The sequence below is a fragment of the Labrus mixtus genome, chromosome 2, assembly GCF_963584025.1.
Source record: "Labrus mixtus chromosome 2, fLabMix1.1, whole genome shotgun sequence".
NCBI classification, from domain to species: Eukaryota; Metazoa; Chordata; class Actinopteri; order Labriformes; family Labridae; genus Labrus; species Labrus mixtus.
The window spans coordinates 33,246,707-33,264,509 of NC_083613.1; the positions used below are offsets into that span (position 1 = coordinate 33,246,707).

Sequence of the window (17,803 nt, forward strand, 5' to 3'; positions counted from 1 at the left end):
CCCCCTGAGTTTTGCCGGTAGACATCACTCCTCTGTAGCAAGAATAAAGATGGTGGACCTTTTTTTTTTTTTTTTTTACCAGAGTCCTACTGTGACATCACAAAATGAGCAAATTTGAAACAGAGCATTTTTCTCTGTGTTGTAAGACTTATGCAGACCACAAACAAAGGACTGGATGGGTTAATTTCAAATTTTGTGGGTTGGTAGACACTCAGGTTACCCAAATATATGTTCATTTTTCACAATATGTCCCCTTTAAGGTACTTGTTTAAAGCCTTTAGGGCACTGGTTCTCAAACTTTTTAGACTGCGTACCACCTCCGAAAATATTTGGCTCTCCAAGTACCACCATTATGGTAGATCTTAAAATACACTGTAGGCCTATTTCTACACACATTTTACGCAGGAGGTTATTTATTATTGACTGTTGGCAGCCACACTATAGGACTATTAAGGGCTAGCGCTAGAACTGGCACTTTGACATTTGCCCAAAGAGTTCAGGTCTAAAATCAACAGAGTGGGGGCTCAGAAGGGAATTCCTCCAGCTCTGATTGCTGCCATCATCTCCAGAGAGTCTCGGGCTGGAAACACAATAAAGAACACTGGAGGCAGGGGGGACTATGACGAGAGCCGACGAGCGTACAACGCCTTCGGACTGATGCAGGTGCTCATAAATCCGGTTTACTCACATGATTTTAGCTTAGCGTGATTAACCAGCTTTCCTTCAAACATATGTAGGTGGATGTGAATCCAAACGGAGGTGGGTACAGTCCAGAGGGCGCTTGGGACAGCGAGGAACACCTCAGACAAGCCACGGGCATCTTGGTTCATTTCATGGAACAGATCAAAAAGAAAATTTTCTAATTGGAGCCCGGAGCAGAAGCTGAAAGGTTTGTTTCACTCACCCACTAAGTTGACACAAACACAACCCCCTTCACAGAAATGGTTTGATCTTATGTGTGTTTAATTCTCCAGGTGGGATTGCAGCCTACAACATGGGCGATGGAAACGTCCATTCTTATGAAAACGTCGATGGCCACACAACCGGTAGAGACTACTCCAATGATGTTGTTGCCAGAGCCCAGTGGTACAGGAACCATGGTGGCTTTTAACTGTTGAAGCCCACTCTGACAACATTTCCTGCAAGTCATTAAGTAAAAGTCTAAAACGTTGTTTGTGTGAAATCCTGAGGTAAATAAACATGATACAAAAAACAAAACCACAAATATCTCTGTTTTTTGTGCTTGATGGGTTTTAGCCAAGTGGCAACTTTCGGTGTTGAAAAATGAAGCCAATGCTGAAGTGCAAAATCCTGCAGTTCCTTGAGTGTCCACTAGAGGCTGGCTGCAGGAACACAGGAAGTCACATACAACATGTTTACAGCCTGGTACAAGAAAAACAAATAGGTCTGATTAGTTATTGTCCTCATGTGCACACACTGAACGGGGGATTACTTTTTTTAAAATGTCTCTGGCCGGCCGTCCGGGCGATGTAAACAAAGTGAAGATAGGACTCAGAAAACTCTGAAAACATCACAGACAGTGGGACTCGGGTGTTACACCCATTGTAGACAGTCATGACTCACAGAGTTATTTTCAGAGGATATACTTGATTTATATTATATTTAAGTGTGAAAAATCACATATTGAGCCTTTAAATGAGAAATGGGATGGGGAGATGGGATAATATCATAGACTGTAAATATGAATGTTTGAAGCCTGAGTGATGTCAGCCGTCTGTTCCTGGAAGTCATGTGATGTATCAATGATTAATAATTGGTTTATAAACCATCTACAAGCATTATCCACGCCATGTTTGTGTGCCCCATTAAATGTTTCATAGATGACCTATAGAAGATTAATTTCTTGCACACCAATAACAGTATTGAAAACATTATATTTTACAAACCTTTAAGTTAATGTTGACTAGAAGGAAGACTCAGGGGGAATCGCACGAGGACCTGCTCAGAGATCACCTGATTGTGATAGAGTGGAACGAATGGCTGGGTAACGCCCTTGGGACACCTGCTTGCTGATATTGCTAAGTGTAGCCCAGGTTTAACTATGACACATTCCTTTTTTTTTTAAATGAACATATATGTAGTGGAGGTGTAACTCAAGATATAAAGTTATTGAAAAATAGTTAGAAATCATTTTATGCCTAAAGAAGATGACTGAAAAAACCAACACTATCATATCTAGCTGTCTGATCAAGTCACTTCTAAAGGTTAACTTTCTGTTGTCTTTGAGTGATTTGATGAGTTTGTAAGTGAGCCAATCGGTGAACTCTATTAGTCTGTAAGCCGGCCAATCCAAGTACCAACGCCTTATTTGCTGCAGATTTTCCTACAAAAATGAAATCATAGGATGGGTTTAATATGTAGCCAAAACCCCTTGTATTCATATGTCATGTGTCATAATTTCTACATACCTCACTGAAATCACAGTGAGGTAGTTCATGTAATTTATGATAGCAAAGATAATACCTATAACTCTTAAGATACTTTTCAGAATATAGAAGACCACCAGTCACCATGGCTCAAAACATCAACATATAGCTCTTTATAGATGCTCATACTGATTTATATATTTTCATATGCAACTCATGCATGTCTCAATATTTTGCTCTTCTGCACTTTGTCACTCTATTGCACCTAATAATAATAAAAAATTAAAAAATACTTACCTGTGCTTCTGAGTGACTCCCAGTGTTTGCCTAGTGATAAGACAGGAGCACGACAAAAATAAAAAAATGTCGTTTTATGCTGAACAGGTTTTAAAAAAAAAATATTGTGGAGATTTCTTTGCGTACCACAGTTTGAGAACCACTGCTTTAGGGTGTATTACATTTATTTGTACTATCTTTGCTTTGAAGCACTCAGGGTTAAATCCTAAACTCTTTAATCATTATAGCACAGAACACGTCATACACAGAAAACTAAATATGAGATCACACTATGTTTCAGAATTTACTACCAACAATGAACTATTTGGAAACCTTTCTGTAATCTTTTATGAACTGATGGCAGCTACCACAAACAAGTTATTAATGAGTGAAATATATCCATTAAGGGCAACTTAAAATAATCCACCCCAGATGGGACTCGAACCCACAATCCCTGGCTTAGGAGGCCAGTGCCTTATCCATTAGGCCACTGGGGCAACTACGATAGCGGTACAGCTCCACAGAAAAAATAAAAGATTTAAACGGTGACAAAATGAACATGTAGATGTTGAAATGTCACAAAATCACATTTAAGGTAAGGAGTAAATTTGTTTAAATACGTCGTTTCCTGCCGTGTCGTGTAGCAGCCAAATGCTGCATTCAAGTGCTGCTCGGGTGGTCCAAATTTACTAGTTTGAAAAGTCGTTCTTCCGACTTCAGTGTGTTCATGTAATTTCAGCTCAGAAAGTCTGAATCTTTTAACAACATCACAAAACAGAGTTGATGCTACGAAGAAGATCAGTAAAATGTAACTGTTAAAAGTTATATTTGAGCAAAAAGTTGATGTGCAATACGTAAATGAATAAAAAAGTATGTTGACATTAACAAAACATATTTTGCCCCCATGTGATGACGATTCTGACGGCAAGTCGGGAAGTAGGTCACCTCATTCTTTTCCGTGTTTTCAAGTTGTTATTCCGACTTGAGCAGGTGTTCATGTGCATTTTACAACTCGGAAACTCGTGTTTACGACGTGTCAGACACCACCCGAATGCAACTATATCTCCGTGCCCCGTTGCTAGGCAACAAATAAGTCATGTAAAGAAGCTAGGGCAGCGTTAGCCGAGCTGTTTCCTGTCAAGCCCCTAAACTCCGCTCGAATTCAAAATAATTGCCGCTCGAGTGTACTTTTTAAAAATCGCCAGCCGTGTCCGAGCTCCGAGATATTCAGCAGAGAACCTTTAACAAAGTCACGTCTAAAACCATAGGTCTAAACGTGCCTTATATCCCATTCCCACCACCTTTTTACAACAAGAGCACTAGACATGCCTTTATTTTGAAAATCTTAGAGCGGAAAAGTACCTATACGCTTCTGTTTAATCATCAGTTAGCACTTAGCAACCGCTTAGATCTCACATAGCAACGGCGTACAAAAGACAGAATAAACTACACATTTATCACAGGCATGTTAGCCGTAAATAGATTCAGTTATGTTTGATAGTTTGGTTCGGATACACGATGAAACCCGACACCTTTAACCTCTCTTCAGGTAGAAAGCGCAGAAGCTAACTGTTTTCATCTGGACATACGACGTTAGCTAGCTGAGTGATAACCGAGTGTGAAACTAGTTTGATATCTCTTCCACGCGAATACGTCGAAATGGTGAGTTTACGTGTTTGTTTGTGTTCCTCGTTTGCTGTTTTAATGCAAAAACCAATTCAGCATTCATCCCCATCCTTTTTTAATTGTTGACTTTTATTGACAAACTTTGGTTTCACTGCAGTAATGCTGCAACGCTGAGCAGGACAACAAGAGGGAGTGCTGTCACATGGGGGCCCCTTAGGGAGGTTTCCTACTGTCCTTGCAAAATTAGCACACTTTGGGTCACTGCTTTGAGCCCTCAGGGGCCCTCTACTGGTCAGGGGCCCCCTACTGGTCAGGGGCCCCAAGCAGTTGCCTGCCTTGCCTCTTGCTGTTTATCTTTAGATTAACTGAGTCTGAAATAGTTGCTCTTCTCGGCTTGAATCGACTGATCTGTTTTGTGTTAACTTGTTCCTGTAAGTGTTTTTCGTTGTGGTCATGACAGATCCTCTCTCGGTCAAAGCCCGCCTTGGGCAGCGTCAGTGAGAAAAAGAAGAAAAACCAAACAAAGGTTTCCCGCTTGGAGGAGTATCTACAACAGAGAGACTACCTCGGGGCACTGACACTTTTGGAGGTACTTACACAACCTTAACTTCACGTTTTGTTTAATAAAATATTGTGTTTCATGCTCACATTAAAGCAACTCTCACATCTGTGCAGCGGTTGGAGTACACAACTTCATTACTCGGGTCAAAGTTTAGATTCTCATGGTCAAATATGACAAGTGAGAGGTGCTCATTCAAATGATTACTTGAGTTAAAGTAGGAACTAGAATAAATCACAAAACATTGCTGTGTTTTCACGGATGACTGAAGTCAAGAACACATGGGTGTTCATTCTGCTACATTATGTTTATTTAGAAAACCTTGTTTACATTTTATAAACTCACATGCTACAGATTTGCAGCTCCAAAATAAAAGAACAACAATACCGGGTGAGCAGGGAAAATGTCAGCCAGACATCTACTATCTCAGACAAGGTGTGTGCAGCCGAGGCTCCGCCGCTGTTTATGGAACGAGAGAAAATGCAAATAGTCCTCATGACAGTAAACAACACAGCCAGAAAATGTTCAAATTTCAAACATTGGCTGAAGATATGGCCATGAGTGCTCAGGTGGAGAATCGTCATACTTCTCAGCTGTAGCCGTCATTATCACCATTTCAGTGACATTTGCTCTGCGTTGGCTCTGTGTTAAACCATGGAGATGCAAGAAGTACAACCCCACTTAGACAAACCACACGCAGAACTACACAAACACAGTTCATTGTTGTTCAAAATATATTCCAGTGGACTCCTTCTCATGGACAGGATCCAGAGAAAGTACAGGAGGACACAAATCACTTTTAAAGGCAAATGTATTTTGGTCAAATTAAATGTGGTCCTTTTCTGAGAGCACCGGCTTACATTTGTGGAGCGGTTAAAGCGCAAGAGTTTCCCTCTACAGTTGATCGTCTTTCAGATCATATTTTGAAAAACAGAAGTCATCAGCTGACTTCAGAGCTAAAGTAGTGAGTAACAAGAACATCCAGTGGAGTCAAAAGTACAATGTTTGTCTTTCAAATGCAGTGGAGTAAAAGTCACAAGTTTCCTCCAAAAAGAGAAGACTGAAGTAAAATAAAGATACTCAAAAAATGTACTTAAGTTCAGAACTCAAATAAATGAACTTGTATCTGTCCACCACTGCATCGCTACGACTTACAGAGTGAGAAACTAAAGTCCTGATCAAGTTTTTCTTCTTATTTTTAAGTTCTAGCAGTAGAAATGAAACTACAGTTAAACATATTTGACTTGTATTGTTGCCATAGCAACCAGAGACAATCTGTTTTATCTGCTGTTGCTTTTCGATTTAGCTCTTTTTTCTGTGTCTCTATCCATGTCACCCAGCACTAGGCTCAATCCAGTAAATGTCACATGACATTTAAAAGAGCAGCAGCAGGTGGTCGAGGAGAATAAACTGACTCCAGATTCACCATGTTTAAAGTTTTAAAGGACATAAGAGTTGGAAGGAGGCGTGGGGAGGAGCGAGGACAGCGCTAACTCTGGAGAGAGAAAGTTGATTTTGAAAGACTTTTTTCATGGTCATTCAATGAGGTCATCACTCACTGCCAACTCTGGAAATATTGCATTCATTTAGATAATTTATAAAGATTAATTCAAGATGTATATTAGTATCAGTCTATGTTTAAACTGAGAAAAAAATTATGTTCATTCAGAGAAGAATTAAAAAAAAAGTAAAAACATTACTTCACTTGTCCACCAGAGGGCGCTGATGAACTGATTTTTTTTTTCCATCATTGTTTTGATTGATTTTAATCCAAACAATCCAAAAGCTGAATCAACAAGCGGGTACAATTACATATATTTTTTATGTATTGTGAATTTTGACAGGGACAGTGCACAGCCTATCAGCTGTACCAGAGTTAGCTATGAGCTCATTCACATCTGTGGAAGACAGAGAAATCAAACATACACTAAAAACATCGATATAACAATACATAACGACTGTCCCACAGCATTAAATTCATTCACAGTGGCGCTCTTAAAGGCAGTAAATAATCACACAAAAAATAAATAAATTCACACAAAAATATCCAATGAAATCAAACCATGCAGGTCAAAGAGTCGAACTAAGAACACAGCATGCATGAAAATGGTCTTGACTTATAAACATTATTCTGTTTTTGCTTTAGTTCTTTGATAATTGTTTTTGCAACACAACACAGTCAAATTCCTTCTATGTATGAAAGTACTTGGCAATAAAAATTGAGTACTTATGTGTAATAAAGAGGTTCTACATTTCAGGCTCCGTCTCCAGAAAGGTTAGAAAATCACCCCAGATCTAAAGTAGATTTATTTATTAAGAGAGATATCTTCATCAGTGTCAACTTGAAAGAAATCAATCAAGACAATATATGACATTCATTGATCTTAAACTTGTGTACAGGTACATGACCAAGAGTTCAGGAGTAAAGTTTTTCACATGATTAGAGGTTGAATACGGGCTGAGAACGAGCCTCTTTAGGAATGTCAGTCCATCAAGTCCACAGAGTCCTCTTTGTAACGTCTGTGCCTTCCTCATTCAATTATAGTTTGAGAATGAGTCCCATGTTTTTATAGGACACCGACGGTTTGTCCTGCAGACAGTCGGCCAGAAGGATGAGTTCTAAAAGTGTGTGTGTGTTTTATTTTTTATTTTTATGGCTGTCAAATGATAACATTTTAATCGCCATTAATTGGGACGGCAGTAGCTCAGTCCGTAGGGAACCTGAGGGTCGCCGGTTCAAGTCCTGGTGCGGACAAAGTCAGGTCTGGTAGCTGGAGAGGTCAAGTTAGGCACCAAATCCCCACCGGCTCAGGAGCGCTCGCTGTGTGCAATTAACAATTAATTAACAACGTGTACGCCCATGTAATGTAAGTCGCTCAGAGTGTGATTTTAACTTTTAAAATGTAATGTTTTTCTGGATTCAGCACCCAGTTGTTTTACGTTGAAACAGCACCACCACACACACAACCATCACATGAAATAAAGAGAGGAATAAAAAGAAAATCATGATGGCACAAATAGTGTTCCCTTTGTTATTGATTCAAATCTAAACACTGAAGCAGTAGTTTGCTATGATTAAAACATCAGACTTTGATTGAGTTCAGTGAAAGCCTCTGTGGCTGCCGTGTGTATCATTTGAACACAGAGACACACCACTGTATCTGACTGCAAAGCCTCCTGCAGATGAGCCCGCGTCATGCACTGGAATTAAATTTTCACAAAACAGAATCACACCCACCTCTGAGCCACAGACTACGACCCTGTACTGCTGAATGCTGCTGCTGCTGATCTGTCGCTGTGTCATCTCTAGTTTCAGAGAGGTATTGGGGAATCAGAGGAGCACGCTGACCTCTGGACGGGCTACTGCTCCTTCCACCTGGGTGATTACAAAAAAGCAATGGAGGTATTTTCTTGCTTCATATGTTTGTGTGAAGCTTCACAAATCAATTGTCTTATTTAAATATCGACTTGTCAACACCTGTGAGGGGATGGAAAAGGATGTGGCTCACAGGTTTTTCATGTTATCAGATGTCTTGATAATGTTTTCTTCTCACAGGTGTACAAGTCTCTGACCACCGGGCCTGACTGTCCAGCTGAGGTGTGGGTCTATCTGGCCTGTACGCTGTTTTTTCTGGGGTTCTATAAAGAAGCCGAGGAGGCTGCGTCTAAAGGTATGCTTCTCTGTCTTTTTCTAGGCGGTGACTCTACATTTAGCTCAGTGCTGTTTGATCAACAGCCCTACACTGTTAACGCTGTCTGAAGCTCATCAATAAGCATTTTAAAGATGTGACTACAAGTCATCATAGCAGAGTTATAGTTCCTCCTCAGTGTAGTGATGGCTTATCTATATTATTTGTATGCAGTTAAAAATCCTGTTTTGGACTCGTTACATGATACGAAACCATGCTTTTATTTTGATAGGACAGCTGAAAGTATGGGATGACATGAAGCAAAGGGCCGAGGTTAGATTTGAACCCACAGCCACTGCGATGAGGACTATAGCCTCTGTACATGGGTTCAACATTCTGCTATTGTGACAACCATAGTGCAGCATTAGTCTGTGTTCGCCCCACAGATTTGATGTGTTTCCAGATCAAATGAAAGCTCAGTTTTGTGATTGCTGAGAGGAAGGTTATGAAGGTTATGAACTGTGGTTTTCTGTCTCACTAACTTCTGTATCTCCCGCTCCCTTTAGCTCCGATGTCCCCCCTCCAAAACAGACTGCTGTTCCACTTGGCTCACAAGGTTGGAAAACTATTGAATTATTTGACTTCTGTGTGTTTACTTCTCCTCAGTGCTTATCGTGTCATTTATTACAGAGTTTCCCTGATTTAGTAGAAACAGGTGTATAAGAGAAACATTCTGCGTTCATGCTTTCATAAGCAGAAAACTCCAGGAGGCGCTGTATGTGGGAACGCAAACAAACATATTTTCCACTCTGACTTTATCTGGAGTTTCTCCTGCCAGACCCCTGGTGTTTTAACCGCAGCGAGTCCGAGTGGGCTGATTTGGGAACGCAGCATATTATCAAGAGAATTCACCTCGAGCGAGTGGGAGAGAGTGGTGACGTTTATATCCTGTGGATTCAGTCACAGAATACAATATTTGAGTCCAAGGGGGGATAGTCTCCCGCTGTGAGGTGCATGTGTGAACAGCCAGATCAGGAGAATATCCTCAGCAGACCTCCAGAAGTTATCTAGATATTTTCAGGAGTGCAGATGTGAAAACAGCAAGATACATAGTTTTGCATTTTCTGTGTCTGAAAAAGAGAAAATCCTTGAATTAACTTCCTCCCGTGTGTTTAGAGATGTATGAGTGTTTCCACTTCCTCTAGCTTTTCAGGTGATTAAATGCTTTTTATAATTTATTCCTGCATTAAATGAAATGTTGTTTTTGTGTTTGAAGTTCAACGATGAGAAGAAGTTGATGGGTTTCCACCAGAACCTGGAGGATGTGATAGAGGACCAGCTGAGCCTGGCATCCATCCACTACATGCGCTCACACTACCAGGAGGCCATAGACATCTATAAACGCCTTCTACTGCAGGACAGGTCTGTGCCCCCCCCCCCCCCCCCCCCCGCACCACCTTGACAGGTGAGAGTTGTTAATGGAGGAGTGTTTCATTTAATGCGCCTCACGCCTTGCGGACCCTCTCTGAGATAATTCAAGTGTCAGCGCTGCAGACATGCTGAGCTAGCTGCTTTTTTACGCTGATTTACTGAATCTCTAGTGACAGAGGTGAGAAAAGGAAGTCTTTTGATTTCACAGAGATCTATTCAGGGTGTGTGGTAACTGTGGGCTCGGGTGCATCTGAGGTGACTTTCAGGTTAACAGCTTCAGCTTTAGTTGCAGGGCTGTGCTGCAGAGTGTAGTTTGCTTTGAAATGCAACATGGCTCAGAGCTCCTCAAAACATGTGTGTGAAGTTTCTTGTTCTAAATCCACTCTGATCCTGTATTTGATCATGTCTATAAACCCCTCTATTTCAGCCCTGCTCAGAACAGGCTGTTTCTGTGTCTGTACCTTTAAATATGTAAATGAGTTGTGTCTGACCACGCCCCCCTCTCTGGAAGGGCTCGGGTATACTCGGTGCTTTCTCGCTCCATGTCCTATTGTTTACGGTGAGAAGGCAGACTCAGAGGGCAGAACAAACACCTAGCTGTGGGAGTGTCACCCACCTGGGGGAGGGGCTACTGCCCTTTGTGATGTCATGAAGGGAAATCTCCAAACGGCCTGTTTGAGCACATATTTTCTGAAAAGTGGAGCAGGCTAAAGAGGGAGAGGATGGACTTTTCTCATCATTGGGGGGTTTGTAGACAGACTAGAGACACATAATAGAGTTAGAGGAACATGGGGAAGGATGAGGGAATTTAATCTTGCAAACTCCGACTCCATTTTATCTATATAACACTTTTCATACACGACAGCATGCAGCCCAAAGTGCTTCACAAAAAAACAGACAGGAAATAACAACAGACTTTGAGAGCAGTAGATTCAAATCCTAAAACACCAAAACGGGAAGGACGGTAATAAAATAATTGAGTAAAAGTTACTACAACAGGAAGTAATAAAATATCTAGAGTTGGATAACAAACATCAGAACGCTAACAGTACACACATCACATTTGAGTATGCGCTCTGTGACCCTTTCTACTAAATCATGATGCCTTTGATTCTAATTTAAAAACTCTGATTTAGTTAATAAATGCATCTCTGTTTACACACTAACATGTATTTTATCTGTGACAGTACCTTGTGTGAAGCTAGCACCACATTCAAGTCTGACAGCCAGTTTCCACTCGATCTGGTCCCTCAGAGATTTCCTGGCCCTGAAGGTTTACGTGGCTCTGTGTTACTACAAGCTGGACTACTACGACGTGTCCCAGGAGGTGTTGGCTGTGTACCTGCAGAGAGTTCCCGACTCCACCATCGCCCTCAACCTGAAGGCCTGCAACCACTTCAGACTCTACAACGGCAAAGCGGCTGAGGTACTCCATGTTTTTGTTTTCAGCACATCACGGCTAACGTTGTTTCTGAAGTCTCAACTTTAAAGGACGATGGGCGGCTTAAACGTCTAAAAAAAAAAAGTCATTAAACGTCTTATAAAGGTTTATTTTGGGGCGCCAGATAGCCTAGCGGTTATGTAGCACGCCCCATGTACAGAGGCTGTAGTCCTCGTCGCAGAGGCCTTGATTTCAAATCTGACCTCTGACCTTTGTTGTCTGTCATCACCCCACTCTGTCCTTCCTGTCTCTCTTCAGCTGTCCTATCTAATAACGGCAAAAAGGTCCAATAAATAACATTTTTGAGAAGTGTTGTTATCGATATCTGTTTTGATACCATGTCAACAAAAGCGACCTTCTGGGCATCCAAACATGGTTGAATGAAAGGCTAAACATTTAAAGAATAAAGAAAGAAAGAAAAGGATAATTAGAAGTGAATACATGTTTTTTTTAAATGTTTCTACACGTATTTGTCTCTTCATGCAGCATTGCAGTGATGTCATCCCGGCTTGTTGTTGTTTTTCTCTGGTGTCAGAAAATGTTGCTAGGTTTCACTAATGTGCACAATCTGTCCCTCGAAGGCGGAGTTGAAGAACCTAATCGACATCTCCTCCTGCTCCTTTGAGTTTGCTAAGGAGCTTATCCGACACAACCTGGTAAGCTCTTCACAAGCTCTCGTGCATGCGTGCGTGCGTGCGTGCGTGCGTGCGTGCGTGTGTACATTAGCAGCTTTCTTGCTTTTACTCCCCCCTCTGACTCTCTCCTCTGTGTCCTGCAGGTGGTGTTTCGCGGTGGAGAGGGGGCGTTGCAGGTCCTGCCTCCTCTGATCGATGTGATTCCCGAGGCCAGACTCAACCTGGTCATCTACTATCTCAGACAAGGTGTGCGTGCAGCCGAGGCTCGGCCGCTGTTTATGGAACGAGAGAAAATGCAAATAATCCTGATGAGAGTAAACAACACAACAGAATGAAACGCCTCCCCCTCTCCCCCCCGCCCTCTTTGTTCTCTTAGATGTATTTATGCATCATTAAGTGTAAACATAGCTTCTCTTGTGTTTACTGTAGAGACAGATATCACCTACATTATTAGCTCATTCTGTGTTTTACACTTCCAGACGATGTCCAGGAAGCCTACAACCTGATCCAGGATCTGGTGCCCACGACTCCCCAGGTAATAACTTAAACTGTCATGTAATGTGTCAGACCTGTCGCGGTGAAATGACTCTAAACCAAACCATCACTGTGAATATACATATATATATTATTTAATTTAAATGATCAATATACACACTCTTATTTATGTAAATACTGTAATTGACATCTTAATTGACTCATCTGTCACATAACTGCATTTTACTTATCATGTTACTTCAGCATCTTTTACACTATTCACCACTGCACTGTTTCATGTTTAATCATGTTAATATTAGTCTTTTCTTATTATGTTTATTGTTGATATTTAATGTTGTACCTGTACATATGAGAGCACAGTTCACTGAAGTTAAATTCCTTGTGTGTGTGTAAGCACACGTGGTTAATAAATCTGATTCTGATTCTGAAGGGTTAATGTTTGGTGAGCGGGTTGTTATAGTGAAATAAAAGCATGTCTGTGAATAAACCTCTCGTCCTTGCTTCACTGAAGAGCTCCTGAAGAGTCTTTATTTCTTTATGTTTAAAAGCCACTTCTGTCTCTTGGAGCTGAAAGCATGTGAAGTGTTTGGTTGTTGTGCATTTTGGATTTGGTTGTAAAACATTTTTAACAGGTTTAAAAAAAAGACATAGATTAACTTCCCTTTGTGTGCGTTTCAGCTCCAGGTTCCTTTTTCTTGTTCACTAACAACAAGACTGACAGGAGAGCAGACAAAGTGTTTTCATTCAGACTTTTTTTGATCTTTTCAGGAGTATATTCTGAAAGGAGTGGTGAATGCAGCATTGGGACAACAAATTGGATCGGCGAGTATTCCTTTAAAAATAAACGATTATTACACACAAAGAAGATGATAACAGTGAGATCAAGACGGCTGTTTGTAACTCTTCTGTTTTTTTTTCCTTTCAGAGGGATCACCTGAAAATCGCTCAGCAGTTCTTTCAGCTGGTCGGAGGCTCGGCCAGCGAGTGCGGTACGTTGAATAGAAATATGCAATCCTGTAAACGTCCAATTTCAGGACAGTCTGCCTTCCCCTGAAATCTTCCTGAGGTGCTTGATCACATGTCCTTCACAGATTGGAGTTTTCATAGTCTGACAGGGTTACAGGGGTAGAGACATGATGTAATAAAGACACATACTGTATGAAAAAAAAAAAAAATTGAGAGAATCCTGAGGAAAGTTGTGACGTAAACAGAATGAAGTGGATGTGGTGGACGAAGCAACAGAGTCTTATAATGAGAATATTTGTCTTTCAATGCTTCGTGGAGAAGAACATACTGGAGAACAGGAAACATAATGCAGCAGGTTCATTAGAGCACAGAGATGGTAGAGGTGGAGTGCAGACAGTCTATGATCGTGCAGCGATCACAGGGAATAAACGTCACCACCACCTCGCTCCAGGTGAATTCACCTGATCATATCCTGCTGCGTTCTCACATCAGCTCACAACTCTGAGAGTTTCAGGATATTCTCAGGGGTTTTTGTCTGAGAATACAGAATGAGAGAACGTGTGTGTACATTTACATCTTCTTGACTTTCAGACACGATTCCCGGCAGGCAGTGCATGGCCTCCTGCTTCTTCCTCCTGAGACTGTTTGATGACGTTCTCATATATCTGAACTCCGTCAAGGTGAGTGTTGCTCTTTATAAGACACACGACATCGAAGGACAATATGCATGTGAAGAAACTGTGAAGAGGCTACTTTAATTGTGTGACACAGTGTGTAGAATCATCATCAGACTGTAGAAAACATGGACGTCAACCTTTGGTGTCTGAAGAGGCGTTTTGAAGCCCAACAATGGTGGCTACCTCAACCTAACTACCCAAAACTGTTTGAGTACCAGGATGTTTATTTTTGCATTTCAAATGGGACCTAATGGGGATTTGGTGGTTCCTCAAGTGGACGCTCGAGGAACTGCATCCTCAAGTGGACGCTCGAGGAACTGCGGCCTCAAGTTGACTCTCGAGGAACTGCATCCTCAAGTTGACTCTCGAGGAACTGCATCCTCAAGTTGACTCTCGAGGAACTGCATCCTCAAGTGGACGCTCGAGGAACTGCATCCTCAAGTGGACGCTCGAGGAACTGCATCCTCAAGTGGACGCTCGAGGAACTGCGGCCTCAAGTGGACGCTCGAGGAACTGCATCCTCAAGTGGACGCTCGAGGAACTGCGGCCTCAAGTCGAGGCTCGAGGAACTGCATCTTCAAGTGGACGCTCGAGGAACTGCATCTTCAAGTGGACGCTCGAGGAACTGCGGCCTCAAGTGGACGCTCGAGGAACTGCGGCCTCAAGTCGAGGCTCGAGGAACTGCGGCCTCAAGTGGACGCTCGAGGAACTGCGGCCTCAAGTGGAGGCTCGAGGAACTGCGGCCTCAAGTGGACGCTCGAGGAACTGCGGCCTCAAGTGGACGCTCGAGGAACTGCGGCCTCAAGTGGACGCTCGAGGAACTGCGTCCTCAAGTGGAGACTTGAGGAACTGCGGCCTACATGTGAACCTTTTAATTTCTTTCCGCAGGGTTATTTCTTTAATGACGACACGTTCAACTTCAACTACGCTCAGGCTAAAGCCGCCCTCGGCAACTTCAAGCAAGCAGAAGAGGTAACCCAGCTCACTGCATGACACCAACACACAGCTGCTTTTATGTGATCGAGTCTCAACATGTTGTTTGTTTGTTTTTGACTGATTCTAGTTTTTTTTTTCTTTCAGATTTTTCTGCTGATTCAAAATGAAAAGATCAAGAATGATTACGTTTACATCAGCTGGCTGGCACGATGTTGTATGTATTGTTGTTGTTGTTAATGAGTATAGTAAAGTTCACACGTGGTTTCTCGGCTTCCTCTTGCACTTCCTCTCGGCAGCTCTGAGAAACCGTTTCTCTTCTTTTAGTGGCTTCACTCACATCAATAAATCCTGACCACAGGCGCCTCTCATTTCTGCAAGTCTGTGTCTGTGAAGGTTTCTGAAACCGGCTGCAGATGATGGACTGTTGAGCACTTGTTCTTGTTTCTTGTCAGACATAATGAACCAGAAGGGTCAGCATGCCTGGGAGCTCTACCTGAAGATGGGCACCTCGTCGGATTCCTTCAGTCTGCTGCAGCTCATCGCCAACGACTGCTACAAGGTGACCACTCCCCCTCCGTCTGCCTCGTAGCTCATCTCCGCTGAAACGACAGAAGATTAATCCTCGACCATTCTGATACCTGATGGTTTCATTTCAAAATGTTGCATCCCAGTGCTCACGATCATGCTGGTTGTTTTTTTTTTTTTAGATGGGACAATTTTACTATGCAGCCAAAGCGTTTGATGCTCTGGAGAAACTGGACCCAGGATCCAACTACTGGGAAGGCAAGCGAGGCGCATGTGTCGGCATCTTCCAGCTCATTCTGGCCAACAAGGAGTCCAAGTACGTTTGATTTCATCGTTACACATCCAACAGTTTTTAAGCAGTTTCAGCGTCTTTAGTTTTACATGTGTGTCCTGTTAAAAAAGAAACGTGAGAGACGGTGTGTTCTGGATCCGTCTCGTCTCCTCACACTTCCTGTTTGTGTTCCAGAGAGACGCTTAAAGAGGTGGTGCCCCTGCTGCGCAACTCGGGAAACCCTCAGGTTGAATACATAATACGAACTCTGAGGAAGTGGGCCAAAGACAACAGAGTCCTCATCTCCTGATAGCCAGCAGCACCCGGCTCCAGCTCCTGCCCGCCGCCGGCCCACATGACGAGCGTCTCCGTTATGCACACTTCTCTACTCGTCATGGTTATGTCGTCTCTTACGAGTGGTGTCTATGCCACATGAAGCGAAGAAATATGAAGCTTTTATCTCTGCTAAACTTTATGGTTTTATATGAAAACGTGTCAGGATTGCAATTCTCTATGTTCTTCTATATTTGTATTAAAATGTGAAATCAACCTTCATGTTGTGAATCATTGGTTTTAATGAATGTCTGTGTAGAAACCTCTTTATTAAAGCAATACTTAAGGGGCGCTCGATAACCTAGAGCGGACCCCTGGTGGGCCGTGCGGGTACTGCAGGTGGGCTGCGAAAAGCCCTCCACCAAGTAAAGAGGTTAAAGTCGTCGTCCTCGGCCCTTTGCTGCATGTCACCCCCCCCCCCCCCCCCCCCCCCCCCCCACACACACACACACACTCTGTCCTCCCAACGTTTCCCGTCTCTCTTCAGCTGTCCTCTCCAATAAAGACAAAAATGACCCCAAAAAAAAATCGGACCAAAAAAAAAAGCAATACTGTAAGGGTTAGGGTTAGGCGGGTGGCCTAATGGTTAGTGTGCGCACCCCATGTACAGAGGCCTCTAAGCACTTAACTGTGTTTGAGTCGGACTTGTTGCTCGTGTCCCGCTTGTCGTTCCCTCTCTCTCTCTCTGACCCTGATTTCCGGCTCTGTCCACGATCCTGTCGTTTGCTAACAGATTACTTTTGGGTTCAAACGCCTGAGCAGAGCCGGGCGTCGCTGCACCCAGCCCGACATTACTGTCCTAACAGTTAAGTTCAACGGGCTCGCCCACAACTTTAATGTCACAAACAAAAGGCTTCACACCCTTTTTAAGAAGACAGGGGTTCACACTTTTTTTAAAGATTTATTTTTGGGCTTTTTGTGCCTTTTATTGTAGAGATAGGACAGTGGATAGATTTGGAAATCGGAAAGAGAGAGAGTGGGGAATGACATGCGGGAAAGAAGCCACAGGTCGGATTCAAACCAGAGTAACCCGCCTGGAAGAGAACAGCTTTCTTAAATTTAGTATGACCATGTTTTACCTAACCCTAACGGGGCCCCAGATACTCTCCAAAAATGTGCCCGATACATCTATCTTAATTTGTTTCTTTTTTATAAACTTAGCCCAAATATTCATCCTGACCGTGTTTGGATGCTCTGCAGAGACGTTCACGCTGTCATACATAATGCAGATTGGGACGATGGTTGCTAAAAAAAAAACACACCTAATTCTCCTCACCTGGAAGTCGACCTTACCCTCCCTCTTCTTACACTGACTTCAGGACGTGTTGTCTGTTCTACAAATGGAAAAACTGAGTCAGCACAAAGCTAACACAAAGAGGAATGAGATGAGAGTTTGGGGATCTTTCTTGGCACAGTGTCATATTAATCTACATCCAGAGTGGGTACAGGCAGACCCCCACACTGCCTGTTTGAAAATCCAAAAACGCACTTTTATGCCTAACTTTTAACACTTTTGGTCTGTGTTTTATTGTGCTGTTGTTATGTTTGATTGTACACCACTTTTGGTTAGCTTTTGTTGTTTTTAAATGTGCTTCATGAACACATTCGGATATTAA

General features: G+C 42.5%; 2 protein-coding genes and 1 non-coding gene across 3 annotated transcripts; 2 read left to right on the forward strand and 1 right to left on the reverse strand.

Moving 5' to 3' along the window:
* Window positions 1-483: 483 nt before the first annotated feature.
* On the forward strand, window positions 484-1,218 carry LOC132955010 (lysozyme g-like; the record flags this gene model as incomplete). The annotated part of the gene is given in 4 exon segments (XM_061027613.1): window positions 484-663; window positions 738-857; window positions 859-889; window positions 975-1,218. Coding segments are annotated over 4 exon segments (468 nt in total), but the record flags the coding sequence as incomplete, so codon positions are not given.
* A 1,869-nt stretch (window positions 1,219-3,087) lies between these two features.
* trnar-ccu (transfer RNA arginine (anticodon CCU)) lies at window positions 3,088-3,160 on the reverse strand. The gene has a single exon. It is a non-coding gene; the product is annotated as a tRNA-Arg (tRNA).
* An 868-nt stretch (window positions 3,161-4,028) lies between these two features.
* ift56 (intraflagellar transport 56) lies at window positions 4,029-16,403 on the forward strand. The gene is made up of 18 exons (XM_061062433.1): window positions 4,029-4,325; window positions 4,750-4,878; window positions 8,159-8,251; window positions 8,405-8,519; window positions 9,044-9,093; window positions 9,754-9,899; window positions 11,163-11,334; window positions 11,931-12,005; window positions 12,128-12,230; window positions 12,464-12,519; window positions 13,248-13,301; window positions 13,405-13,468; window positions 14,037-14,125; window positions 15,011-15,094; window positions 15,203-15,272; window positions 15,511-15,617; window positions 15,766-15,899; window positions 16,050-16,403. The coding sequence occupies exons 1-18, from the start codon at window positions 4,323-4,325 to the stop codon at window positions 16,162-16,164; spliced, it is 1,659 nt and encodes a 552-aa protein (XP_060918416.1). The 5' UTR covers window positions 4,029-4,322; the 3' UTR covers window positions 16,165-16,403.
* The last annotated feature ends 1,400 nt before the right edge of the window (window positions 16,404-17,803 follow it).